The sequence below is a fragment of the Puma concolor genome, chromosome B4 (assembly GCF_028749965.1).
Source record: "Puma concolor isolate L17-30 chromosome B4, mPumCon1.1.hap2, whole genome shotgun sequence".
NCBI lineage: Eukaryota > Metazoa > Chordata > Mammalia > Carnivora > Felidae > Puma > Puma concolor.
The window spans coordinates 11,215,659-11,243,286 of NC_141673.1; the positions used below are offsets into that span (position 1 = coordinate 11,215,659).

Consider the following 27,628-nt stretch of genomic DNA (forward strand, 5'->3'; position numbering starts at 1 on the left):
ACTGGGGTGTCACGCTGGGTCAGGCCGGATGCCTACGGAGTCTGCGCAGAAGAGGGCTGGGACTGACCCCTCCCCCCTCCATGCTGTCGTCCTTGTCATGCTAGCTTTGGGTCCTTCATTGGAGCCTCGAGTGACCAGAGAATCCAGCTAAGCCATGGCAGGTGCCCTGACCCACAGCAGCTGCCATAATAAATGTGTGCGAAGCGGCTAAGTTTGTGATAATACCGTTATGCAGCCTCAGTCGGTGGAGCCACCGACTTCGGCTCAGGTCATGATCTCACCGTTCGTGAGTTCGAGCCCCGGGTCATGCTCAGAGCCTGGAGCCTGCTTCGGATTCTGTGTGCGTCTCTCTCTCTCAGCCCCTCTCCTGCCTGCGCTCCCTGTCTCTCTCTCTCAAAAATAACATTAAATAAAAAAAGAAGAGAAAATTAATACAGGCAGGAGAGCAAACCCAGGAGGCGAGGGAGGAGGCAAGAGGTCTGGACTGGGGCAGGGAGAGATGTGGAGGTGGCTAAGGGCGTGCGAGTCTGGTGTACTTGGAAGGCCTTGCTGACAAGTGGCTTATGAGGTTAGCACCGGGCTACGGGCGACGTCTCTCTGTGGCGGGCAATGCGCCAGGCATTTCCCGAAAGCGACTTCGCTCAATCCTCACCCTTGCCCTTGGTGGTGAGCTGTCTCTGTTTCACACGCGAGGAAAGTTCAGCCAAAGAACTTGACCAAAGTCACGCTCTTTTTTTTTCTCTTTTTAATATGTATTATTTATTTTTGAGAGAGAGACAGAGAGAGACAGAGCATGGGCGGGGGAGGGGCCGAGAGAGAAAGAGAGGGAGACACAGAATCCGAGGCAGGCTCCAGGCTCGGAGCGGTCAGCACAGAGCCCGACGTGGGGCTTGAACTCACGGAGATCATGACCTGAGCTGAAGTCGGACGCTCAACCAACGGAGCCACCCAGGCGCCCCACATTCACGCCTTTAGTATTCAAGTCCCTTCTAAACTGTCAAACTCCTATACATCCCTCAGAGGCCAGCTCAGATGGCCCCTCCGAGAACCCTGACTCCTTTCTCCAGAAAACACTGATCGCTCTACTTAATCCGCTGTGGCTCCAAGAACTTTCTTTCCACCTGATGGCATCCGAGCCCTCCGTGTGTCACATGTGCGGGGCTCGGGAAACATTTTGAGTGGAGACAGAGCAATGCTTGAAGGCCCCTCCTTCCCCTTCAGTACCGGCTTCCCCCCGGCCTCTGTTCCCCGGTGGGGGTGCAGGGGGGTGGGGGGTGCAGGCCCTCTGAGGTAACAGAGCCCTATGTATAGCGGTCACCATGGCGACTCCAGTGAACAGTGGGGGAGGGGGGCACCCTGGCACCCAGCCAATGGTCTTCAGGAGCGGGTCTGCCGTGTGAATCTGCGCTCCTGGACTTCAGCTGACATGAGAGAGAGCGGAGAGGTGAGGCAGGTGCCCGTGAGGTGGGCTGGGGGTCTCCCGGGACCCAGGATTTCGCCGTCCCTCTCTCTATTCAGGGCCGCTCGTGAGGGAAGAGTTCCCCGGGCCCAACCAGACCTCCTTCCCCGTCCTCCTTGACTGACATCTCTTGGGACCTTTCTTTCCAGATCAGAAACTGGCAGGGAGTCCACACTTCTGTTCCAGCCGGTCCAGGCTGCTATGGACTGGGAGTGTCACTGGGGCAGATAGGACACTGCTGTGGGCACATGGGCAGGGGGGGACTGGGATGGGGGGGTGGGGACGGGAGCAGACGGCTCACTCGAAATAGGCAGAAGAGGTCAGGCTTGGGTTCGGTACCACTTGGCTGAGGTCCTATTTCTTTTCTGAGCCCCAGTGTCTCCATCTGTGAAAGAGGGTGAGTTAATACTTTCTCTGAACACCTGCTTCCTTATGAAGACGATTAATCTACTAAATGTAAGAGTGCGTAACAGATGAGCTGTATTAGTTATCCCTTGCTGTGTAACAAATCACCCCAAAACTTAGTGGCTTAAGAACATTTTTTTTACAAAACTTTTTTTTTTTTTAACATTTATTTATTGTTGAGAGACAGAGAGGGACAGAGCACGAGCAGGGGAGGGGCAGAGAGAGAGGGAGACACAGAATCCGAAGCAGGCTCCAGGCTCTGAGCCGTCAGCACAGAGCCCGACGCGGGGCTCGAACTCACGAGCCGTGAGATCATGACCTGAGCCCCTGTCAGACGCTTAACGGACTGAACCACCCAGGCACCCCAAGAACATTTTTGTTTTTAATCTCACAACTCCTTTGGGTCAGAAATGCAGATGCACTCCCATGGCGGCCATCTCTCAAGGTCATTCACGGTATATAATCAAAGTTCAACTAGAGGAGGACCCCTTTCCAGAGCTACTCATATGGTAGGGCTCAGTTGCTCATGGATTCTTGAACAGGCCTCCTTCAGATCCTTGCCAGGGGGGCCTCTCCTGAGGTTAGCTCACAACATGGCTGCTGCTTCTGTCAGAGTGAGCGAGCCAAGAGCCTGACGGAGTGTGGACAAGACGGAGTCCCAATCTTCTACGTTCACTCTCCGAGTGGCATCCCATCCACTATTCTATTGGTTAGAAGCGGGTCAACAGGCCCAGCCCACGTGCTAGGGGAGGAATTATACAAGAGTGTGAATACCCAGGGACAGGGTCCCCCAGAGCCATGTGGACTGCCTACCTCAGTGGCCCCTCCAGGCCCCAATAATATACATACCTTCTTTTAAAAAAATTTTCTTTTTAATGTTTATTTATTTATTTATTTTTTTTAGTGATTTTTTTTTTCATTGTTTATTTATTTTTGGGACAGAGAGAGACAGAGCATGAACGGGGGAGGGGCAGAGAGAGAGGGAGACACAGAATCGGAAACAGGCTCCAGGCTCTGGGCCATCAGCTCAGAGCCTGACGCGGGGCTCGAACTCACGGACCGCGAGATCGTGACCTGGCTGAAGTCGGACGCTTAACCGACTGCGCCACCCAGGCGCCCCTATTTATTTTTGAGACAGAGAGAGACCGAGTGCGAGTGGGGGAGGGGCAGACAGAGAGGGAGACCCAGAATCCGAAACGGGCTCCGGGCTCTGAGCTGTCCGCACAGAGCCCGACACGTGGGCTCGAACCCACGCACCGCGAGGTCGTGACCTGAGCCGAAGTCGGACGCTTCACCGGCTGAGCCACCCAGGTGTCTTCTGAATTTTGGCACCTGAAGAGGATGAGGTTTTGCAAAACCATCAAGTTCTGCCTCTTTTGTGTTTAACGGTGGTTCCTTCAGTGTTTCTTCCCCCTGTGATACTTCACTGGAAGCAACAGGAAGAAACCGGGAGGCACCTTCCGTGCCTTTGCTTGGAAATCTCCCTTGCTACCTCTCCTGGTGCATCAGTCACATGTCCCGCTTTCCACCTAACTGTCAAGGACAGTGTCCCTAAGTTTCCTTTGCTACCTAACGAGGACACGTCTTCCTCCAGGTTCGAAGAACACGTTCCTCACATCCTTTCGTACATCCTCCAAGCCCAGGTTTCTACTCATTATCCATTTCAGGCAATTGAGGCCTTTTTCCATCCCGTTCCTCAAACTCTACCCATGCCCCAACCACCGCTTGGTTCCGAAGCCACTCCCACAGTTTTAGGTTATTTGTTACAGCAGCGGCCCATTCTCGGTACCGGAATCCATGCTGGCTATCTATTGCTGCGTGACAAATGACCACAAGGCGTAGTCACTTAAGACTGTGTGCTTGACAAAAGTACAAATTTATTCTCTCACAGCTTCTGGGGGTCTGGATCCTGAGTGTGGCCAGACTGGGGCCTCTGGCTCAGGGTCTCCCACGAGCTATAATGAACGTGTCCGCTGGGCTGTGTTCTCATATGAAGGCTCAACCAGGGAAGGATTCACGGCCATGCTCATTCGGGTGAAGGGTCAGGTGGTTCTTTGAGGACCATTGGACCAAGGGTCTCCATTCCTCATGAGCTGTTGGCCTCTCCCTGGGGCAGCTCAAAACATAGTAGCTGTTTGCAGCAGAGCAAGGAAGTCGAGAAGAGCCAGAGAGAGTGTGTGAACAAGACAGAAAACACTAGGGGCACCTGGGTGGCCCAGTCTGTTGAGTGTCCGACTTTGGCTCAGGTCACGATCTCACGGTCTGTGAGTTCGAGCCCCGCCTCGGGCTCTGTGCGGATGGCTCGGAGCCTGGAGCCTGCTTCGGATTCTGTGTCTCCCTCTGTCTCTGCCCCTCCCCCACTCATGCTCTGTCTCTGTCTCTCTCTCTCTCTCTCTCTCTCTCTCTCTCTCTCTGTCAAAAAGAAATAAACATTAAAAAAATAAAAGACAGAAGGCATTAATCTACCTGCTCTCGGCTCTCCTGTGTTGGCCAAGCCGGTTCCCTTCGCTCAGGCTTGAGCGACCGGCTGTTAAAATGGACACGTTGTAGGGAGGCAGATGGTCACCAGGATGGGGGGCCTGGGGCAAGTCACCCCGCAACCAGGGGCCCGCTGGGGGCTCCCAGGGGAGCACAGGGTGCTGCAGACCGGGGAGAAGTGAAGGAAAAGGCAGCAAAAGGCAAGAGCAAGGCTCAGGGCCTCCAGGCTCTTCGAGAAACGTCTTTGGGGCCCCGGCATTGGACGTGACCGGGCTTTCCAGAGAGGGCAGAGTGGGCAGGGGTCCAAGAGGCAGGCCAGGGGGGATGGGGGGCTCGCTGAGTACCAGAGAGAATTGGAGACAGCATGGAGGGGCCCCTGGGTGGGGGCCAGACAGACAGCCGCGGGCCTTCGTGTTCGGCTCCAGCTCACCCACCTCTGCAGAGACTGTGTGTCATCTGAGACGACCACATGTGTTTCTTGGTCAACAGGACGAAGCTTGGAATTACTTGTCCCAGAACAAGAGTCCATGGACCTGAGCCGCCGAGCAGGTAAGACAGGCTGGCCTGGGATGAGTTCCACTCGGACACCCCGGGGGCAGCAGGGAACAGCCCCTCCTCCCCCTCTCTGGGTCTGGGTCTCTGTCTTGCTTGGGTCTCCAGACCCACTGTGGGGCCCTGACTCCCCCTGCATTCTGTTTGAAGACAGAAATCAAAGGCAGGGGGAGGAATATCGCTGGCCCCTCCCATCCACCTCTCTGCCGTGTCCTGTCTGCAGGGCTCAGGGGGAAGCGTGCGCCCGAGGGCAGGGCTGAGGGACAACCCAGCAGGGGCCTGGTCGGGTGTCCGGAAAGTACATGGAGGTCCTGAGCGAGCCCCGTCCAGGGAGTGGTGTGGCCCAAGGAGGCGAGAAGGGAGTATCCAGGCATGGCGAACAGTGTGGGCAAAAGTCTAGAAGTCAGAGACCTGGTGCTTTGGTGGAACCCAGAGAAGTCGATATGGCTGGAGAGGCTGAGTGGGGGCCTGACCCCTGCATTGGGGGCTCTGCCCTCAGGACAAGAGGAGGGCTTTCAATGCAGGCGTGACTGGGTCGGGTCAGCTCTGAGAGGCGCCCCATGGTGAGTGGCCTTCCAGCGAGATCGGGGAGGACCCACCTGCTGGAAGCTGTCTCCAAAAATCCAAGGACCCCGGCCTTGTTCAGTCTGGCTCGGATTCCAGCCTCTCCCAGCGAGGTTCTGATGCAGGCGCCTGGAGGGCCCTGGAATCCGCAGATGTGTAACAAGCGGGGGCGCGATTCTGATCGAGGGCCAAGCTGGGGAAACGAACCACTGACCATTTGACCCTTACTCTGCCCATTTTACAGCTGAAGGGATGGAAGGCTGGTAGAGTTGCAGTGAGGTCCCTGAAATGCCAGCGACATTCATTCGTTCCTTCGTTCATTCATTTGTTCATTCGTTCATTCGTTCATTCATTCATTCCACAAATACGTAGCTCCAAGAGGACAGGGGTTGGCCCTTTAGTTCACTGCTGTGTCCCCAGCGCCTGACCTAGCACCCAACGCGGTCCGTGCTCCCTCGGTGGATGGTTAGTGAATACCGGCTCTCTGAACCGGTGTCCGGCGAGTGAAGCTCTTGTCACCCCAAAACGCTGGCAGAGGGTGGGCGGGCAGTTCCGCTGTAACTTGCGGATAGATGAGGCAGTCAGGGGCTCATCCTGGGAGAAACGGGGAGCCCTGCCCCTTGAGTCCTGAGCTCAGCATCCTGTGCTCAGCCCCAGGCCCCCCACGGGCAGGAGGAGGGGCCGTGGTTGATGAGGTGGGCGCTGAGCGCACCCCATACTCTGCCTCCGCTCTGTTGAGAAGGGTGCCCGTCCCCATCCTTGGCCGTCCCCAGAGGCGCGCCCATTTGTTCGCTGGGGCGGAAGCAGGCAGGACTGGATGGAGGGAAGGCCATCTGGTCCGGCCTCAGGAACAGGTTCTCCCTCTGCCTTTTGTGTGGATGACAAAGGAGCAAGAATGGAAGGGCATCTGATTTCACCAGTGGGGGGCAGGAAGGAAGGCAAGCTTTTTCTAAAGGCGCTGCCCCCCCCTCCCCCCCTTCCCCCGGCCCCGGGGAAGGGTCTACAGCTCCTCATGGTGGGGGCGAGAGGGACTTACACAGAGCAGCACCGCCCCTTGGTGACGGCGCCCCGCGAGAGTGAAATGAAACCCCCAGTGACCGGGGGTCAAAACCCGCTGCTGTCCAGCGGCCTTCTCTGGAAAAGAAGCCTGGAACATTCTGAATGCCCACCCGCGGGGCAGCTGCGAAGTCCTGCCCAGTTAGGTCTGTGTCTGCCGCCGTAAGTCAATCCCCGAGGCCCAGTGGTGCGTTTTTTACCAGCAAGTTACAAAGCAACAGGGAGAATCCGGTCTCCTTTGTAAACAAAAGCGAAGCAAAACTATGTATCCTTAGGAGGGCTGGAGGAGCTGTCTAGAATGCTTTGGAGGGAAGCTCCCCGCACCATTTGCAGCCGGAACCTGGGATTGAAGACTGGGGAGCAGGGGTGAGGCTGAGGCTGTGTGGAGAAAGGGAAAAGCCCAGGGTGGTGAGACATGTGTGCAGCCTGCGGCCAGGCCAGCCTGGGGTGGGTGTCAGGGAGGATTCTTGGTGAGACAGCATTTGAAGGAATCGAAGGGTAGGGTTTTGACTCCGGGAGAAGGAAGGGCAGGCCTTCCAGGTGGTGGAACCAGCCCGAGGGGGGGCGGGGGCTGGGCGGTGGGGTATCACAAGGTGGGGGTGGGACAGGGGCCGCCGTTTGGTGGGAGCCAGGGGTGGGTGAAGAGAATGCGGCCGGCGGGCTGGGACTAGAAGTCCGGGCCAGAATGTGCGGCTGCTGGTGGGAGAGCCTGAAATGGCTGGGGTGATGCCACCTGCAGAGTGAAAACAGCAGAAGGAAGTGGGGGTTGGGGGGGCAGCTCTGAATGGGGAGCAAGGACCTGGCCCCTCCAGCTCCATGACTGGGCCAAGCCAAGGAAGCCCTCTGCCAACTTCCCTCTGCCAAGCTGCTGGCTTTCTTCACTGGATCGCTGTGGGGTTCAAAGCCGGGAAGAGAACTAATCAAACGGAGCTAGGTTCACCAAAGCGCGGAGAGGTCAAGGTCACACGCGGCCAGGCCTCAGGGCTGCAGCTCCTGTTGTCAAAACCAGTGTGGGTTGATCCTGTCCCGTGGGAGGCCTGGCCAACGGAGCCACCGTCTTCCTTGGTCTCTCCTGATTTCTCACCTGTGCTTCCGCTGGTTGCTGTGACCGCTCTCTGTCCCCGTCCCTTTGACCGTCCCTTTGACGCGGGCTGGCTAGGTCCGAGGACCCGGAGAGGTCCCGCCGGACCAGCTAAGAGGGCCCTTGGCTCTTCACAGGATGGAAATGAAACGCAAGCCAAGAGGAAGTGAGAGCAGAGTTTATTGAAGATGCAGAGAGAGAGATGCAGAGGCAGACAGAGTGTCCGGGAGGCTCAGAAAGGAGAGGAGAGGGAGTGTCATTGCCCCATTGCCGTCTCCCTCCCTGTCCCCCACTCTGCATTTATCTGTCTCCTTCCCTCCCTCCCCTCCCTCACTCCCCCTGTTCAGGTACCACCACTTTGACCAGGGTCCATCTGAACAACGAGGGAGGCCAGCAGGACACGGACCCCTGGACAACTGCCTGCAGCCCTGTGGGCACCTCCAAGTTCAAGTACCAGGCTCCAGTCTCCCCACAGCAGAGCCTGTACCGGGGAGGCAGCCCCCTAAGGCAGATCCACTTGGAGGAGGTCCGGCCTCCACCCCCAACGGCCATCAGTAGGGACTCTCTGTCCTCGGGGTTGGACCCACAGTGTGGGTCTCCGAGGAAGGCAGATTACAGACCCTCTTCGAGGGAGAGCAGGGCTTCTATCCGAGAGGGGGATCTGCTGTGCCAGGGACTGAAGGAAGGTCCCAACGCGGGAGCCCAGGACCAGAAGAGCAGCGTCATTCCTGACAACATCTGTCACAAGTTTGGGAGCAACATGGTGGACGAGCTGGTCTCTGAGGAACAGGTATCAGAGCAGGCACAGGAGGCTGAGGGTGGCAGGTGGGTTCAGCATGGAGACTTAGGGGGACCCCCAAGGAGCCTGCCCTCAAGTACAGAGTCTCTACAATAATATCATTAACGAGTGCTGGCTGTGCACTTGCCTGTTCTGGCCCTTATGGACTTTTCAGCGTTAAGTCTGGTGTTCGGATTAGATGCTTTTAACTGGGACCAGTCTCCTGAAGGAGACTGCGTTGAGTGGATGGAGAGCACTGGCTGGGACTCAGAAGATTTGGGCTTGAGCCCTGGCTCTGCCCCTGAATGCTGGGTGACTTTGGACAAGGTTACTTCCTGGGTGACTTTGGACAAGTTACTTCCCCTCTCGGGGCTCCGGTCCCTGCATCTGTAAAGGGAGGCAGCTGGACGACATCGGGCTGGCAAACACGTAACACGCATACCGCACGGTTCCTATCCTGCACAAGGCAGACATCGCTAGTCGATGCTGGCACTGTTCCCCACCTGATAGGTCATTCAGTGGAGTCCCTACTGATCAATTGAAAAGTTGACATAAAACTGCTCTTTCTGGTCAAACGCTAAGAGCTCTCCTGGTCTGGCGTTTTGAGAGATATTTTCTTTTCTTTTTTTTAACGTTTATTTTTGAGACAGAGAGAGAGAGAGAGACGGAGCATGAAGGGGGGAGGGTCAGAGAGAGAGGGAGACACAGAATCCAAAGCAGGGTCCAGGCTTTGAGCCATCAGCACAGAGCCCGAGGCGGGGCTCGAACTCACGGACCGTGAGATCATGACCTGAGCCGAAGTCGGACGCTTCACCGACTGAGCCACCCAGGCGTCCCTTGAGAGATATTTTTCAAAGCCATCATCTCGAACCTCACATGGTGCGAGTTATGGCTTCTTTTTTGAGCAGATGGTACAAGAGAAGTTCAGGGAGGTGCCGTGAGCCACTTGGGGTCACAATCAGCAAGCAGAGTTACAAGGATCACAAAGGCTGTGGGCCGGGCCCCCTCTGCTTTGTCATCACAAAGTGTGGTACCCACACCCACCTGCTAGTCTGGGAAGTCACAATCCCAAACGTCTTGAGGACCTTGCCCCCACCTGAGGTTGGCTCTATGATCACTACCTGTCACTGCCCCTCTCGGCCTCGGAAAGGCATCACTTCGCCCTTTGGTCATCATTGTCCTGGGCCTGAATAGGGACCTGGCTTTTCTGTCTAGCTTTGACACATCACAGATGTCACTGAGCCAGCAAATATCAGAGCTGGAAGCTACTTCAATGACCATCCAGTTTGGCCCCCACTCCCATTTTTTACAAGTAGGGAAACTGAGGCCCGGAGAGGGGCAGAGACTCGCCCGATGTCAGCAGCTGGGCTATGGCGGAACTGGGACTCCCACCCCGGTTTCCTGGTTCCTCAGCCAGTCTGAGCCTCGGTTCCGCACTACAGGAGGGGGCTGGCCCTGATGAAATCTAAGGGGCCACCCAGAGCTGACCTGGGTGATGCCTTGGTTCTGGGGGCTCTGTGGTTCACCAACTGTGACAGCAGGGCGAGTCCTGCCCCGAGGCTCGAGTTCCTCATGTATAAAAGGGCAGGAAGAACATTACCTTATGAAGACCTCTCCTGACGGTGTATACATTAGGTGCTCAAAGCAGGGAAGAGGCTCTATGATCATTACCGTCTCCGATGCCCGTGTGGCACGTGGGGACGTGTGAGTGGTGGAGGGCCTTCAGGTCTCCCAGTCCCTGGCCCCGGGCCCGGTTGAAGGCTGCAGGGTAGGGGTGGGGTAGGAGGTGGCGAGGGCAGGGTGAGAGGGAGGAGGAGTTGGAGGGGAACTAGGGGGCTGACCCTGCTTCCCTGGTCTCTTCCTCACTCGCCACGCAGGCTCAAAGGGCCATCGGTGAAGGCTCTGAGGGCCAGAAGAGGGCCAACTCGTGGCCCAGCAGGACCCAGAGTCCCATGGGAATCAACGCCATCTTCTCAGACTACTATGATCTGGGCTACAACATGCGGTCCAACTTGTTTCAAGGTCAGGTCAAAGGGCAAGGGTGGAGGTTGCCAGGCATAGTGGCAGGGGTATTCACCTTTGGGGTATTCACCCCTTCCCGGACGCCTATGGGCTCTGAGACCTAGGACTCAGTCCCAGGGACACTCATTTCACAGCCACCAAGGGCCCTCTCCGGGCCAGGCCCCGTGCCGCGTGCTGGGAATGTCCAGGCTCCAGGCACATCTGTCCTCCCCATGCAGACGACCCATCCCAGTTGGCAAACAGTCCCTCACTCCCTCTGACGCATCCTGTGTCCTAATCTGGTCACAGTGCCGACAATATCGGGCTTCCTAGGTTCAAAGCTCAGCTCTGCCACTCCCTGGGTGTGGCCTCAGGCAAGATCCTTCACCTCTCTCGGCCTCGGTCACCTCTTTGGCACCGTGGGGATAATAATGATGCTGTGGCCCTCAGTGGGTCAGTGACAGGATTCTGAAGTGCCGCGTGAAGCCGCTTGGCCTGGGGCTCCAAGTGAGTAGCTGGCGGACCATTAGTTTTCCTTCCCAGCACGGGTGGTGGCAGCACCAGGGGGACAGGGCCGGTTGGAGATCCGGACATCTTACAGGGCTGCTAAGGGACAGCCACAGTCATGTCTGTTGGGGGGCAAGAACTATTAGCTCATTTCACAGGTGCATCTGAAAGTTTGCCCAAGACCTCTCAGTAACAGGAGGTAGATCAGAGCTCACACCCACGGTTTTCTTCTGCCTCCAAAGCCCCAGTCTTTCAGGTCCCCTCCCCACCGGGACCCTGTTCCCAAGGGCTAACGGATTGCTCAGACGAGGGTCCGCTCCGCGGCCATCGTGCAGGGGGCTTCTCTCTGCCCCCACGTTTGAGTTCGGCCTCACTGCCACATATGACCTCTGTCTGGCCCTCTTCTTTCCTCCCTCTGTCACGCCAGGCCCTCTCCAGCGTCCCCAGGGCCTGGCAGACCTCCTCACTTGGCTCCGATCCCTGTCACCCAAGGAACCAGACAGCCACTGGAAGCCTTCCTGGCTTTTTCTTTGAGCCTGGAGGAGGGGTGGTGCTGGGGGAGGGAGAGAGAATACAGCTCAGCTTGTCCTCTGCTCCAGATCTCAGGGTCCCTGCCTTCCATTCGTCTCTGTAACAATAATCACCCATCGGCACACACACCCTTGTGGGGTAATGTCCACACAGAGGGAAAAGAATAGTATCAAAAGCCTCTGGGCGCCCATCACCAGCCTGAGAGACACAGCCTTGGCAGGGCTTGTGCTGGAGCCGCTCCCACCAGCTTGCACCAGCTCACAAGAGTCCCTTGTTAAATTTCCCTTAACTGATTGGCATCGCAGTGCTATTTTACTATTTTATTTATCTATACTCCGGAAATTGGCTAGGGCCGTCCAGTTGGGCTTCACCTTCAGCACCAACTCCCGGTGAGCTTTGCCCGTGTGTCCCTTTCGTTTCCACTCACTCTGTCTGCCTTACGCTAGCTGTTCCAGGTTGTGGTTGAACAAGAGCGAGGGAGAGGAGGGGGCGCCCGGCTGGCTCGTTCAGTTAAGCGCCCGGCTCTTGATTTCAGCTCAGGTCATGATCTCACGGTTCGTGGGTTCGAGCCCCGCATCGAGCTCTGTGCCGACCGTGAGGAGCCTGCTTGGGATTCTCTCTCTCTGTCCCTCCACCACTCATGCTTTCTCTCTCAAAATAAATAAATAAACTTGAGAGAGAGAGAGAGAGAGAGAGAGAGGACGTCAGAAAGGCAAAGAGCTGGGTGGGGAAGGCCGCCAGAAAGTCTTTCCTCTTGAGGGGTTGGGAAGGTCTCAAGCAGGAGAATGGCATGTTTTTGACTTAGGTTGAAGGACCATTCTAGTTGCCGTTGAGAACTGTGGCAGGGTTGCTGGGGCAGAAACAGGGAGACCGGTGAGGAATTGACTATAAAGATCCAGGTGGGGCAGATGATGGTGGCTTGGTCGAGGGAGTAGGGCTGGGACCCTGCACAACTTGGGAGGCACCATTGTGCAATATGGCGGCCCAGGGAGGCCAGGCTGAAGGTGGCCTGATGTACTAGGTGCCTGGGTATCTGTGCAAGCTAGAGCACGCGGAATATGTCAATAAATGGATTTGGGGTGTAGGAGAGAGGAATGAAGGTGGATTCCAAGGTTTTTGATCTGAAAAGCCGGGAGGATGGAATTACTATTTCCTGAGAGATAGAGTCCCAGAAAGACTGGGTTGAAGACATCCTACCCCGTGTGAGTCTTAAAGAAAATCTCTTACAGAGTCTTCTAAAATATTTAGTTTTGCTTTTCACACTTGGGTCCCTAATCCCCCTGGAGTTGATTTCTGTTGTCAGTGAGAAGTAGGGATTCCTGCTTAATTCTTCCTTTATGTGGACTACCAAGTCTCCCAATACCTTTTACCGAATAGTCCCGCCTTTCCCCCCCAGTGACCCACAGTGGTTCCACTGGTGTCCACCAAGCTTCCACATGTGCAGGGGTCAGTTTCCAGGTCCTCCGTCCTGCCCACTGTCCAATGTTATGCTTTTAATGACCAAGGATGAGAGGTAGTCCGGTATCTGGTTGGGCAGGTATCAGCCCCCCTCTCCATCACGACTACCAGCATTAAAGCCTTGGCTAGTCTAGGTCCTTGATTCCTCCACAGAGATTTTAGAAGCAGCTTGTCTATTTCTACAAAAAACAAACAAAACAAAAGCCCTTTTGAGATCTTAGCTGGAAGTATGTCGAATCTATAGCCTCAAATTAGGGGCAATCATCTGCTTTATGATAAGGTTCCCCCTCTCTGTGCTGCATTTTAGTTAATTTCCTTGTCTATATCTTCCCCCTGGCCATTTTGACTTAGCTGCATTTAATCTACTATTTTCCCTGTCCCCTGAATGTGCCTTTAAACATTCAGATGCTAATTTTCAAACTTAGAAGAAGAGAGAACAATGAAATGGCTACATGTCACACTCATAACCCAGCTTTGACAATTCTTAACACGTGGCCAATCTTGTTCCATTGTTTCTCCCACCCACCCATCAGCCTGCCCTGCGTTATTTCAAAGATAATCCCAGACCTCTTGTCATCCACTGAACTTAATTTTTTTTTATTAAATTTTTTTTAACGTTTATTTATTTTTGAGACAGAGAGAGACAGAGCATGAATGGGGGAGGATCAGAGGGAGAGGGAGACACAGAATCCGAAACAGGCTCCAGGCTCTGAGCGGTCAGCACAGAGCCTGACGTGGGGCTCGAACTCAGGGGCCGCGAGATCATGACCTGAGCTGAAGTCGGCCGCTTAACCGACTGAGCCACCCAGGCGCCCCTGAACTTAATTTTCAATTACTATATGTTTCATTTTCTGAGGTCCCATTTGCTTCTTTTCTTAATCTATTCTTTCTGGGTAGTTTCTTATTCTTTGCTTATTCTTTTTGTCTCTCGTGACTTGAAACATTAAATTCATGTATTTCCCATCCTGTGACCGATCATTTGAATCCTTGCTATCTTTGGGGATTTGGTCCTCTGTTTGGTGTTTCTGCTGACTTTTGATCATGGTAACTTATTTCTTTTGTGTGTGTGTGTGGTTTAACTGTACGCATAGAAATACATTTTCTGAAAAATGGACATATTGATTGTCCCATGCCAGATGCTCCAATGAATCTCCAGTAATGTGATCTTCCCAATCTTGCAAGAAAATGTTATTCCTTTGGATAGAGGAAGAGGCCAAAGCTCTGAGAGGTTAAACACTGGCCTGAAGTCACACTCCATGAATGGCAGAGCTGGTGTTTGAACCCAGGCCCGCCTCCTCACACCCCTACCTTCCACAGTCCACCATCCATTGGGGAAACTGACATCCAGGTATGAAACCCTGAGTGCCTGACCTCCGTTGACTTGAGGCTTCCGGGGATTTCTTTATGGGGTTCCACAGGGGCCTCCGAGGAGACGATGAGCCTTATGAAGGCCTCCTACACCCCAGAGGTGATTGAGAAATCAGTGAGGGACATAGATCACTGGCATGGCAGGAAGACGGATGATCTGGGTATGTTCGGGGCTGCGGTGAGGGAGGCGGGCGCTCCCCTACCTGGGCAGGGTGTGTTGGCCCCAAGGTTGGGAGAGAAGCCACAGCAACAGGTAGAGCTCTGGGGCGGGCCTGGAAGAGGCATGGATCACCGCTGGGGCCCCGGGGCACTCCAGAGATCCTCTGGATGATCTGAGCTGGCTCCTTCCCTGCTCTCTGCAGGCCGGTGGCACCAGAAAAATGCTATGAATATGAACTTACAGAAAGCACTGGATGAGAAATACGGAGAGAAGGGCAAAAGCAGAAGCTCAAAGTACTAGATACGACCGAGAAGAGGTGCCTTCCACTCCGAGAAATGGCAAAGAATAAAGAAAGGCACCCGTCTGAATGTTCTCTTTGTGATGCCTCCCTTTCATGTTGGGGTGGGGGCTGATGTGCGGTGCTGGAGAGGCCAGCTGAGGGAGGAGAGAAGCCCGGAGGGCCCAAACTCACCCCAGACCTTCCCCTTAGGCACGCACCCCTTCCCTCATAATTCCCGGGCAGGATGTGGGAGCTGAGCGGTAGGCACCCATACCCTGTGGGAGGGGCCTCACAGTGGTCCCTGCGGGAACTGAACCTTGGATGCCTTCCCTAGCTGAACCCCGATTACTTCCAGACACCCATTCCTCCCCCAGGAGCCCCTGGACTTGAGAAGAATCAGACATGCCCCTCCTCCGAGGCAGGGGTGGGTTTGATTGGTCTCAGGGTAAGTTTTACCCCTCCCCCCCCCCCACAAACTGATTGGTTCAGAAATGGGCATATGACTCAGTTTGGGCCAATGAGAAGCAAGGAGAGGTGGGAGCGCGCGGAGCCCTCTGGGAAATTCTTTTCTCCGCCCCGGGAGAGCTGGGGGAGCATCCCTCTCTCACGCAGCTGTGTAGAGGGAGGAAGACTCAGAGCAGACCGCAGCTGGCAGAGAGTCTGGGAGCGGGGTAGGGGGGAATCGAAGACGCCGCGGCACAATGTGGGTTGTCCGCGACCTCGCTGAGCTGCCCCATCCCCCTGGCCGGAAGCCGCCGCCTCTGGGCTTCTTATCGTTGGAGCCTGGGCAACTTTGCATTGTTTAAGCCGAAGTCATCCTTAACCAGTCACGATCCCCGGAGGACCTGGGAATTGGGTTCCCAGGGAAGAGTCCCCCCCCCGAGATGGGGTTGCAGGTTAGACAGTCACGTCTACCAGCTGATCCTGAAGTTCTTTTTGTTTTTTGTTTGTTTGTTTTTGTTTTTTTTTTTTTTTTTTACCTGGTGGGTCCCCAAGCCAGCAGCTCACCCCACCCCGCATGCCACTGACGTGCACTCTCTACACCTGTCCCACTGGGCCATTACTTGCTGTGTTCCAGACCACCCTCAAACCTAGAGGCTTAAAACGACAAGGCTCATCTGTTTGCTTGGGATTGTGCAGTTTGGTTCATTTCTGCTCCGCGTGGCACCTGCTGCGAGATGGCGGTTTCTCTCACGAGCCTGGGGCCATGGGCGCCGTCGCTGGGGGCCACCGTCCTTGTGGCCAGCTTCGGCTTCCTCTTGACATGGTGACTGCGTTCCAAGCAGCAGCCTTCCAAGAAGACAAGACCCTGATGTGTAAGAGCTTATCGTGTCTTGCACAGGCTTGTTAAGGTCCCTGTGGTCAAAAGGACATATGGTCCAGCCCAGACTCGTAGTAGGAGACTGTGCAGGAGTATTGGTATAGACAGGAGAGGTTCAGGGGGATTCACCACGATACCAGACTGCCTCAGTGATCGTCATGCTTTGGACGAATGCAAAGCAGATCCCTGCCAGGAGGAGCGGGGCCGCAAAAGGGAGAGACTTCTTCAAGATCAGATTGGACCAAGGTGTTGTACCGGAAGTGAACTTGACTTGATTTAATATCGATTGGGTACCTAATGATGTGCGCGGTGCTGGGTTTGGCTCAACCTCTTTGCCGGGTACCGAATTTCTACAAGGCACTGCTCTCGTGCTGGAAAACCAGACTTCGTTTTTACTGAGTCGCGACTATCTGCCCACCACATGTGGCAGCAGAAAAATACGAGCCATCCCGAGTGTTGCGACGATAACGGACCCCATACGATTTTGACAGAGAAATTATGACGTGCCGGGTGCCTATGATTATATGTCAAGTGTTTTACACACATGATCTTTTTCATCCCGACACCAGTCCTCAGAGCGATCATCTTTATGAAAAAAGGAGGCTTGGAGAGGCCAAGTATATTGTCTGAGCTCAACAGGAAGCTGGAGACAGACACGTTAGTATATGGACGCTTAGCAGTTTTACACAGGGCAGCAAGAAGTCCATACGGGGCAGAGGAAGCACAAAGGAGAGCTTGGGATGGGATGGGGCTGGTGGTCACGGAGGGCTTCACAGAGGAGGTAGCTCTTGAGTCTTGGCACGTGAACAGGTACGTTAAGGTGGACTGGAAGAGGGGCGCCTGGATGGCTCAGTCGGTTGGGCGGCTGACTTCCGCTCAGGTCATGATCTTGTGGTTTGTGAGTTCGAGCCTGGCGTTGGGCTCTGTGCTGACAGCTTGGAGCCTGGAGCCTGCTTCGCATTCTGTGTCTTCCTCTCTCTCTCTCTGCCCCTCCCCCACTCATGTTCTGTCTGTCCGTCTGTCTGTCTCTCTCAAAAATAAACATTAAAAATTTTTTTTTAAATAAAAAAAGGTGGACTGGAAGAACCACAGGGTTCGAGACGGACGGCACAGTGTGAATAGAAACCCAGCACGGCGTACTGGGTCGCCCACACACCCTGGGTGTCTTATTAACCTTGGACGGTAGGGCTCCCAAGGTGGGGCACAGAGGCCAGATGGGAAAGGCAGACGGAGAAATCTGTGCCCGGATGGGGTTGCGCCCTGGGGGGAGGGGGGCTCAGATGTGAGACCCAGCCCCTTCCTCCATTACCTCACAGTCTAGCCAGGTCAGAAGGGTTAATAATGACTGAAGAAACCAGACAGAAGAATATTGCCAGGGATCAGAGAGATACGCACAAAAAGTCCTTGGGTTGGCAAATATTAAAAAGCAAGTGTAGGGGTGCCTGGGTGTCTCGGTTGGTTGAGTGACCGACTGACTCTTGATTTGGGCCCAGGTCATGATCCCAGGGTTGTGGGATTGAGCCCCGCATTGGGCGCCACACTGAGTGTGGAGCCTGCTTAAGATTCTCTCTCTCTCTCTCTCTCTCTCCCATAAATAAATAAAATAAAATAAAATAAAATAAAATAAAAAGCAAGTGTAGGTGGGGTGGGACCCCTCATACACGCAATGAATTGTGAGCACAGAACAGCAAGGAAGAATTTAGCAACATTGACGTTCTATCTTACAGCCTAGAAACTCCCATTTCTGTGTAGCCTGGAGAAGCTCTTACATGCACACAAGGAGCCCCACACAAAGACACCCATCGCTGCGTTGTGTGCACGTTACACATCCGCCAGCAGGAGAAATGGACAGATGGGGGGATCTATAGCAGGGGAAAGACATGACCCAGGTCGTCATACACCAGTGTGGAAAGATCTCCCAGTATGTCTCTGTGGGTTTTGGAAACGACGGTCTGCAGGACGAGCCCTTCAGTATGACATACATCATTTGTGCGACCTTCAAAAGGTACACGCGGAACCGTGTGAGTCCTTGCTGACGGACTCAGCGAAGAGCAGGGGAGGTGGGTTGGAAGGATGATGCGACTTTAGCTTCACATGGTATTGATTCAGCGCTTTTCAGATGCTTCGCTTTCTGGATAGCTTAACATTTTTTAAGCTTATTTTTCAGTAATCTCGACCCCTGAGATGGGGCTCGAACTCACAACCCTGAGATCAAGGGTCGGGTGCCCTTCCAACTGAGCCGGCCAGGCACCCAGTTTTGCCTTCTGTAATTGCAAGAGACACCCTCCAAGAGAACGCACACGCTAGAAAGGGTGGTGGAGTAACTGAATGCTGGGGAGCTGATTTAAAGTCAAGCTGGCAATTTCAGTTTGGATACAAGCGAGACATTGTAACAGATTTCATGATTTAGCCTCAGTTAAAGATTTCACCTCAGATCAGGAAGAGGAACTCTTTGAAATTAAACATGGAATATTCTGGAGACAGAGAAGCTGTAATACCGGCAAGATCAGACATGCATGGGTTTTCTTAATTTTTTAAAAATTTATTTTTTACCTAAGGCGTATATCCCACTGGTGCTGTTTCCAACACTGCTCTTTGTGCTTCTGAGGCCCCTAGATGGTGGAATTCACAGTGATTCTTTAAAAAAGAATTTTTTTAAATGTTTATTTATTTTTTGAGAGAGACGGAGCATGAGGGGGGAGGGGCAGAGAGAGAGGGAGACACAGAATCCAAAGCAGGCTCCAGCTCTGAGCTCTCAGCACAGAGCCCGACGCGGGGCTCGAACCCATGAACTGTGAGATCATGACCCGAGTGAAGTCGGATGCTTAACTGACTGAGCCACCCAGTGCCCCCCCATTCACAATGATTCTTAAGTTTCAAGGAGGCACGGGGACCAGGACTTACATTGCATTAATTCACATGGCGGAAAAGTTATCCATTCTCTAATCCTTGCCATCTCATTTGCTCAGAGGGATTCAGAACCATCTTCATAATTTCTGTTCTATCCAAGTACAACCTGAAGGAGGACCTAAAAAAGCAAATTCTGAGGCTCTTCACTCCAGAGCCAGTCCAAGACCTCGTAGAGCTATTTTCTTAGTCCCGCCCGCCCCCTGGTGGCAGTTTCTCTAAATTGCAAGCCGAGTCCTTAGGCTTCATAAATCCAGGAACCTAGAGATCGTCAGGTTCCTTCCATCTTTCTAACCACGCCTCTTTTGCCCCTACCCACAGCTCCATTTGCAGATGAGGAAACTGAGGCCCCGTTGGGTGGATATATGTCCAATCTGAAAGCGAGCCGTCCATGTGGCCAGCTTTGCAAATCCAAACCGTCAGAGGCGGCGCGGGGTGGCAGACAGAAACTTTCCCTTTCTCCCTCCGGGATTCACGGCCTCTGCGGTAAAGGAGGAGCCAGCAGGGACTGCGGCAAATGCAGAGGAAAATCCAAATGCGGGTTTGTAGTCCAGAGGTGACAAGAGACTTTGCAGCCGAGGTCTGTGTAAGGATCACCCGAGAAAATGCACGCCCAGGATGTGGCGCGTAATCAATGCTCGCTCCTTTCTTTCCATCAGGTTCAGGTTTTGGGGAACACAGCACCATGCTGATAGGTGTTCTGTAAAAAGTGTCCCCTTGTCACATGAGTTTGGGTTATGCTGATTTAAATAAGGCTAAACAGGTTTCTTTTGTGCAAGACTTCTTAGAACCTGGAATGCTCTAGAATTCATTGCGTCGCTCCAAATTACTGCAGGCAGGGTTCCCTGTTCCCCCTGGTGCCTGGCACAGAAGGAGCAAGCCACTGACACCCGTGACGATAATAATGATTTTATTAAAATTGCAGGTTCAGAAACCCGGGAAGTCAGCCCGGGAAGAGTAACCCTGTTTTGGGGGTGGTGGTGGCGGTAAATGGACCGATGTGTGAACCGAGACGCTCATTGTCAAGGTTCCTGGAGAACTGTGGCCGCCGAAGGGCCTGGCCGCCTGTTCCGTCTGGCCAACCTTGCAGACATCCGACCTGTCATCAGGTAATCAGAGTGAGCCTGTCCTCGGGACAAGGGGGACGAGTTTTACAACCGGTGCTGCACAAGGCGGCTGAGTGAGGGCTATCCCAGCCTTCTGCTCACTGGTCTGTATTGCTACCTTCCCTGGTTTATAAGGAAAAGGATGGTCCACCGCAGGCAATGGCCTGGGCCTCTCCTATTCCCAATCTCCTTCCAGTGGGCTGGTATTTGCTGAACACCTACTATGTGCCAGGTGTGTGGCACCATGGGAGAAATGGCTATGAGTTGTCCTTTGTGCAGAGGGCTCCCAGGCTGAGGTGTGATAATGGGGGACACAGATGAACCTATCAGCAGGGAGGGAGAGGGTCAGGACAGAACGAGGGGAGAAGGCGCAGCACGAGCAGGCCCCCAGGAGCTGTGATGTCCTGCTCCAGGCCACAGGACACTTAGGGTGAATATCGCTGGAGCCCTGGAGGAGGGGGTGAGGGTCCTGGTGGGGCAGAACATTCCAGATCTGAGGGAAGGGGATTTGTGACTGCCGGCCTTGCGGAGGTCCGAAGTGAAGGGTTCCACTGCTGCTTATTTGCCCCTGTTAAAAAGAAAACCCCAGGCCCAAAATGGAGTCACTTACGCCAAGTCACCAAGGGGGGGTGGGGGGAGGGGACGCTTCATACTTCACCTAATGCCTTTCCAGCCTCCCCCGGGGGCTCTTCTGGTCAGCACTGATGAGGTCATCAGTCATAGGGCCTCTCCATCTCCCGGGAGGAAGATGTCATCTGCGCACCTGCTCTGCTCCCTCAGGGAAGGTGACCTTGTCTGAACATTTCTTTCTCTTTTGCTAATTGCCCCCGCCCTGTTTCCGCCTATAAAGCCCTTCCGTTTTGTACAGCTCGCCAGAGCTCCCCTCCATCCGGGATGCCGGCTGATCTGTGAATAAAGCCAATGAGATCTTGAGATTTACTCAGCTGAAATTTTGTGAGGTTTATTTATTTATTTTTGAGAGATAGGAAGAGAGAGAGAGAGAGCAGGGGAGGGGCAGAGAGAGAGAGAGGGAGACAGAGGATCTGAAGCGGGCTCCGGGCTGTCAGCACAGAGTCCAACGCGGGGCTTGAACTCACGAACCGTGAGAGCATGACCTCTTCGGACGCTTACCTGGCTGAGCCATCCAGGCGCCCCTCATTTTGTTTTTTAACAGGCCCCAGCTCAGTCCCAGAGCTCGTTCCCTCTGGTTCTCTAGGCTCTCAAGCCCTTGTGATTGTACGGTTCTTCCTTGGCTTTCTCTCCACCTTTGGCTCCTAACGGATTTCCCCTAGGTTCTGTTTTGCCTTTCAGTTGGGTCTGTTTCACCCCAGTACCCAGGGTAACTCCCCATTCCCCGGCCCCTTTGCAAATGTCCAGCACAGAGAAGTTGAGTCACTGGGGAGACCGTATCTCCCCCGACTGGAGACTCACACCGCAGGGGGCTCCACTGGGAATAGTAACCAGCACTGATGGCTTTCCTTGTGTTGACTCCCTCACGGCACCCCTGCAGCCTACATAGGGGCCTTTACTGTCCCCATTTTACAGATCCAGAAGTGGAGGCACAGAGAGGTCCAGTAATTCGCCCCAGGTCACACAGCGAGTAAGTGCCAGAGCTGAGATTTGAATCTGGGTGGTCTAAGCCTGAAGTCGATGCCCTTGGCCACTAGGGCACAGGGCCCGACTCGCTGTTCTGAGCAAGGGTCAACAGTGGCTTTCTCAGAATGAATACGAGGCTTCCAGAGTGTGCGTATAAGGAATCCAGACGAGGAAGTTCACGCAGAGATTTTCAGTATTTGCTGCTGGTCTCTAAATTCTTCCCGACGGTGACGCGCCAGCGATGTTTTAAAGCTGGGGAAGGAGGAGGAAAACCTGAAGAGCCTTTGGTTTGAGCGAGCGCCAGGCAGTGTGTGCGAAGAAAACTCACCCCGGGGGGGCGTTTGGGGGTGACCAGACTGTGAACTGGGAGTCTCTAGATCACGGGCTCCCTCCCTAAACAAGAGCACGGGGCACGAAGTCTGGAAGCCGTCGAGGGACCCCGTGCCTTCTTATTTAACGCATGGGGAAACTGAGGCACACAATAACCAGTGAAGTGGTATCTCAGTGACCTCGTGACTCTTGCCCGCTCGGCTCGGGTCTGGCAGCGCTGGGACCCGGGTCTCAGGGGTCTCCCTCCAGGTGCCGGCTCAGCCACTGAATGGCTGTGAGGTGCTGGGCAAGCTACTTAAACCTGCTCCCGGCCTTGGGGTCCTCATCTGTGATGGGACAGACAGCCTCCCGCCCAGGGCGGCTGTAAGGGCCAGAAGTGTCCCTGAGTGTGGCGCCCTGTGGTCGCGCCTGGCACAGAGGAGGCGCCCGATAAATGCTGTTGTTGTCTTATTCTTGCCCACATGCCCTTGCTCCCCAGAAATCATTAAAGACGAAAGAAGCGGGGCCCCTGGGTGGCTCGGTCGGTTAGGCATCTGACTCCAGCTCAGGTCATGATCCCGCGGTCCGTGGCTTCGAGCCCTGCGTCGGGCCCTGTGCTGACAGCTCGGAGCCTGGAGCCTGTTTCAGATTCTGTGTCTCCCTCTCTCTCTGCCCCTCCCCTGCTCACCCTCTGTCTCTGTCTCTCTCTCAAAAATAAAGAAACATTAAAAAATTTTTTTTTTAAAAAAAGAAAGAAGCAAAGAAAGGAGAAAAGGAAGAAACCCTTTCAGTTGGGAAGCAAAAAAGCCGAGAGAGAGGACGGGAAGGATGCCCGTAGGGTCAGAAATCGGATCCCCAGGCCCCCTTTCCCTGGAGTGTGAGCCAGGCTTTGCCTGCAGGAGACACATAAACACATTACCCACATACCGGGCAGTCCTCGTCCGTCGTCAGCTGGCCGAGCAGAGAGACATTGAAACAAACAAAAAACCCAGCACAAAACACCTCAAGAACAGTCCCTGGGAGCAGAGCCCTGATGGCGGGCATGAGCCTTGGAGGTGGCCTCAGAGTTTGGGGCGAGGATCCTACGAAGCCCCTTCCCGGGAGAGGCCGGTGGGGAAGGGAGAGAGAAGGAAGCCAGTGAACGAAGTGTATGTTATCTGGTAAGTTACGGCTCCGACGACTGGAAGGAGCTTCGTTCTCCCCAAGGAGCTCTGGATGCCGTGTGGACCCCAGACGTCAGAATCATCCCACCAGAGGTCGTGGGATGGGAGTCCCTCCCAGGGCGCAGGCTCCCTGGCACTTGCAGCCTTCAGCAGGTCCCTGGGAGGCCACGAAGACCTGGGGGCGGAAGTCGGGTCAAGGGCCCGGAATGGGGAAGGGGGTGGGGGTGTGGCATCAGAGGTGAACAAAGCCAGACATCGGTTAACAGGGGAAAACACAGACTTTGAAAGGGAGATCGGGGTGTAGGGGAAGAGCTCAAGTGACAAGTTACAAAGGGCTGGTCAGCGTAAATGCCACCAGGCCAGCTTGTCTGCTGGGAAGATGGGATCCGGTCCTCCCACAGAGACTCGGGGGACAGAGGCTTCTCCTTCCAGATGACTGCATTTCAAAGGAATGGCTTTCAGGTCCCAGAGAAAAACACTCTTGGGCCATAAGAGATCCAGAGAGGTATCCAAGGGGCCACAGAAAGATCTACAAGTCCAAGTTCTTTTTAGTGAATGCCCCGAGAAAATGAGCGGAGGGCCCTGTGGTCAGGTGTTGGCTAGAACAGTAAGTTCTGACGGCCCTGAGCCTGCCCGGGCTGGCATTTCGGTGGGAGCCTGGGCTCATCCTGGGGACACGGACTGATGCTGCTATTAGCCACGTGAGAGCTTGGTCAGGTCTCCTAGTGCAGGGGTTTGGATGGAGTTGTTATATGCTGCGAGTTCTTTCCGTTCTAGAACACCTGTTAGGGGTCGTGTCATGGATGCCATTTGCCATATTGCCCCGGCAGCCTCAGCTGGAGACCTGAGGCTCTCGTGACCCAGAACACAAAATCCTGCTCTCTCTCTCTCTCTCTGTCACACACACACACACACACACCATGCTCAAACATACACAGAATCACCTAAGAAAACGCATACTCGCATCACACACACGCTTGTACAGGCAGGTACCCATCAACACGACGCATAGTGCAAATACACATAGTTGTGAACACACACACGCAAATGTACGGCATACGAAAGCATCGCTAACATGCGCACATCCAAATACAAGTGTGCAAGCAGGGGTAGCTTCTTGGGGACACAACCTAGAATCGGAAGGGCCCTACCCCTGGGGTAGGGCTCCACGGGTCTGGTTTTGAAACGCTTTACCAATGCACACACAGGCGTTCTGTCTTGCTCCGTCCTCCGGTCTGGTCTTTTCACAGGAATTTCCCACAAAGTTCCATCCTCAGCCCCGAAACCAGTTGTCATAAAATGAAACCCGAACACTGAAGCTGGAGGGGCCGTCCCCGCAGATCTGGGTTGAGGTGATGTCCGTCATTGGCCTCAGGGTGGCAGCACCGAGCTGTCAGGAAGGAAGAGGTGTCTGCGTGGGGGTGGTGGGGACAGCAAGGGAGCGGGGTGTCCCTGGGGACGCTCCCAACATCTGCCCTTCTACAGAGAGCACGGACAGTTCCCGAAGCAACCCATATTTTCATCCAATTCACGTCTTCCCCTTGATTGTAAAGATTTTTTTTTCTTTTTTTGTGGTCCCTCAAAACTTTCTGATTACAAATGCAACACGTTTTATTACAGAAAATAACACACACGCAAAAGCAAACATCACGCATAGCCTGAAACCCTTTGGTTCTTCCTGTTTTAAGGCTGTGAAAGGAAGTGACAGTAACTCATAACCTGTGAGATCGTGGCCTGAGCCGAAAGCACTAGTCGGACCCTTAACCCACTGAGCTACCGGGGGGCCCCATGAGGCGGATTTATTTTCTCCCATGGTGGCATCCTCATGAGCTATGTGGTCTCTCCCTTTCACATCCCTTAACGATGTCTTGGGCAAATTCTCTAGACCTCTGTCATTTAAAAAAATTTTTTAACGTTTATTTTTGAGACAGAGAGAGAGACAGAGCATGAGCAGGGGAGGGGCAGAGAGAGAGGGAGACACAGAATCTGAAACAGGCTCCAGGCTCCGAGCTGTCAGCACAGGGCCCGACGCGGGGCTTGAACTCACGGACCGCGAGATCATGACCTGAGCCGAAGTCGGACGCCCAGCCGACTGAGCCACCCAGGCGCCCCTCGCTGTCTGTTATTTAAAGGCCACGTCTGCCCAGTCTTATTCTTGCTCCCTGAAGGCTCGAACCCTTGCAGGGAGAACCAGACAGGGAGGGTCTTGGTCCCTTGGTTCCCCTCACCGCTCTCCTCATGCTTCTAGCTTCTCTGACCTCTTAGGGTGGGAGGGCCGGAGAAGGGTGTACCTCTTTACCGGTGTCTGGGGTATACAGACGGATGGTTGGTCTCTGGGACTCGTGGCTGCTTTTCGGGCCGGCTCTGACCCGCTGTCGGGGCCCTCGCTTGGAGAAGGGGTGCATGCTCTGTGGGTACATCTCCACGACACGGGGTCCCGCCGAGAGGATACAAGGGACTCAGTGAGTCCCCATCCCACCTCTGGTCCCGTCCTCTCTCTTAGAATACCCCAGGGCCTCTGCCTGCTGGGGGCGTCCTCACCCAGTGGTCTGCCCCCATGGGTGGGTTCTGGGTGGCCACCTCAATCCCTTCCTAGAGTCTAGGTGGATGTTATCCACCAGACGGGGGGTACAGACAGCCCCACTGCACCCACCACCGTCTCTGGTTCTCTTTCCTCCTTGTTGGCGGTTCAGAAGGCAGAGCCGCAAGGTCCCCACCATCTAACTGGGGTGCGACACATCAGTCTCCCTGTCCCGCAGGCACCCCCAGCCAATCAGTGGCTCTCCTGGAGGCATCCTCAGCCGGCTTGCGGTGGTGGGGAGCAACCCCCCTTCCCCACAGGGAGAGCGGGGGAAGAACCACAGCTTTTCCAGGTGGCCAAGCACTCCCCCCATGATGATCTTTCCATCTCTCCCCCCCCCCCCCCCCCCGCGTTTCTGGGATGAGAGCGGCAGGCGGGGGAGGGGATGCCAGAGTGCGTCGCGTCGCGGATGATTAGGAGTTGCAGAACCCAGAGAGGACATCTGGCCGCCATCGCTGGTGACTCTTTTCGGATGTGGGGTCCTTGATATCTCTCTGTCTACATTTGGGGGAACGAGATGGGATCATATACGAGAGTCAACTTGAAACAGACTGAAGATTTAAACGTGAGACCTGAAATTAGAAAACTGGAAGAAAACATAAAGGAAAAGCGCTTGACGTCGGTTGTGGCGATCATTTTTTGGATCTGATACCAGAAGCACAGGAAACAGAAGCAAAACTAAACGGGGGGGGGGGAGGTGCCCGGGGGTCTCAGTTGGTTGAGAGCCTGACTCAGGTCATGATGTCACCCCACTGAGCATAGAGGCGATCTCACCCCACTGAGCATAGAGGCTGCTTCAGATTCCCTCTCTCTCTCTCTCTCTCTCTCTCTGCTTCTCTCCCTCTCCCCCTCTCGTGCGCTCTCTCTAAAATAAAATAAATACAAAATAAAATAAATAAAAATAAACAGGTGGGACTACATCAAACCGAAAAGCTTCTGCACAGCAAAGGAAACCATCAACAGAATGAAAACACAACCCACAAATGGGAGAGGATGTTTGCAAATTTTGTAGCTGATAGGGAACTAATATCCAACATATATAAGGAACTGTTACAACTCGGGAGCAAAGTCAAACAAACAAAAAACCAAAACACCCTCCCCCCCAAATAACCCAATATACATAACAAAAACCAATATATAGATTTCACTCCATATATGTTCCAATAAGTAATTATACATGTGAGTGTGTGTGAAAAGGAAAAAGAAGGAAACAAAAAGAAGGAAATTCTGCCATTTTTGACAGCAGGGATTATGCTGCCAGGAGGACATTATGCTATGCGACATAAGCCAGAAGATGCAGAAAGACAAGAATTCTATGATCTTGCTCATACGTGGAGTCTACAAGAGCGGAACTTCTAGAACCAGAGGGGAGAGCGGTGGCCAGGAGCTGAGGGGTCAGGGCGGGGAGTGGGGGGGGGGGGAACGAAGAGAGATACAAACTTGTCAAAGAGTACAAACTTTCAGTTAGAAGAGGACTAAGGTCTGGGCACCCAATGAATAGCATGGTGATTGTAGTTAGTAACACTTTCTTGTAGACCTGAAATTTGCTAAGAGCATAAATCACAGTGTTCTCACCACAGGTGGGCGCACCCACACACAGAAACTACACGAGGCCACGGATGTGTTAACGAACCCGATTGTGGTGATCATTCCATCATGGGCACACATATTGAAGTCTCAGTATTTGCACACCTTAAAGACCACCGTGTGCAAGCTGATGCGGTGCGTTTCTTATTTGTCAGTCACAGGTTAATAAAGCTGGGGCAGGACGCAGACGTTGGTGTGATGAGACGCGGCGAGGCTTCCTGAGGATGGAAAAGCCCGCTCCCGGCAGTCATCTGGGGGCACGGAGCTGTAGCGCGGATGTGCAGCTGCACAAGACGAAAATATTATCTCATGAGCACGCAGAGTGCTCAGAGAGGAGACGTCTTTAGAACAAGTTCCTAACAGGACGTAATTTGCGATGA

The 27,628-nt window shown here is 54.2% G+C and overlaps 1 protein-coding gene and 1 long non-coding RNA gene across 2 annotated transcripts; both read left to right on the top strand.

Moving 5' to 3' along the window:
• The first annotated feature begins 1,331 nt into the window (after positions 1-1,331).
• Positions 1,332-14,770, top strand: CIMIP4 (ciliary microtubule inner protein 4). Its single transcript, XM_025926990.2, has 6 exons — positions 1,332-1,444; positions 4,832-4,891; positions 7,943-8,385; positions 10,251-10,395; positions 14,289-14,399; positions 14,601-14,770. Exons 2-6 carry the CDS (start codon positions 4,870-4,872, stop codon positions 14,696-14,698), a joined length of 819 nt encoding a protein of 272 aa, XP_025782775.2. The 5' UTR covers positions 1,332-1,444; positions 4,832-4,869; the 3' UTR covers positions 14,699-14,770.
• Positions 14,771-15,271: 501 nt separating this feature from the next.
• Positions 15,272-20,951, top strand: LOC147578912 (uncharacterized). The gene is made up of 2 exons (XR_015253329.1): positions 15,272-16,616; positions 19,228-20,951. It is a non-coding gene; the product is annotated as an uncharacterized LOC147578912 (long non-coding RNA).
• Positions 20,952-27,628: the final 6,677 nt, after the last annotated feature.

What these genes read in the sequence shown, in the direction of transcription:
- CIMIP4 (XM_025926990.2), top strand. Translation starts at nt 4,870, where the DNA reads ATGGACCTGAGCCGCCGAGCAG. An exon ending in AGCTGGTCTCTGAGGAACAG is followed by an intron (nt 8,386 to 10,250) that starts GTATCAGAGCAG and finishes CTCGCCACGCAG; the next exon opens with GCTCAAAGGGCCATCGGTGA. An exon ending in GCGGTCCAACTTGTTTCAAG is followed by an intron (nt 10,396 to 14,288) that starts GTCAGGTCAAAG and finishes GGGGTTCCACAG; the next exon opens with GGGCCTCCGAGGAGACGATG.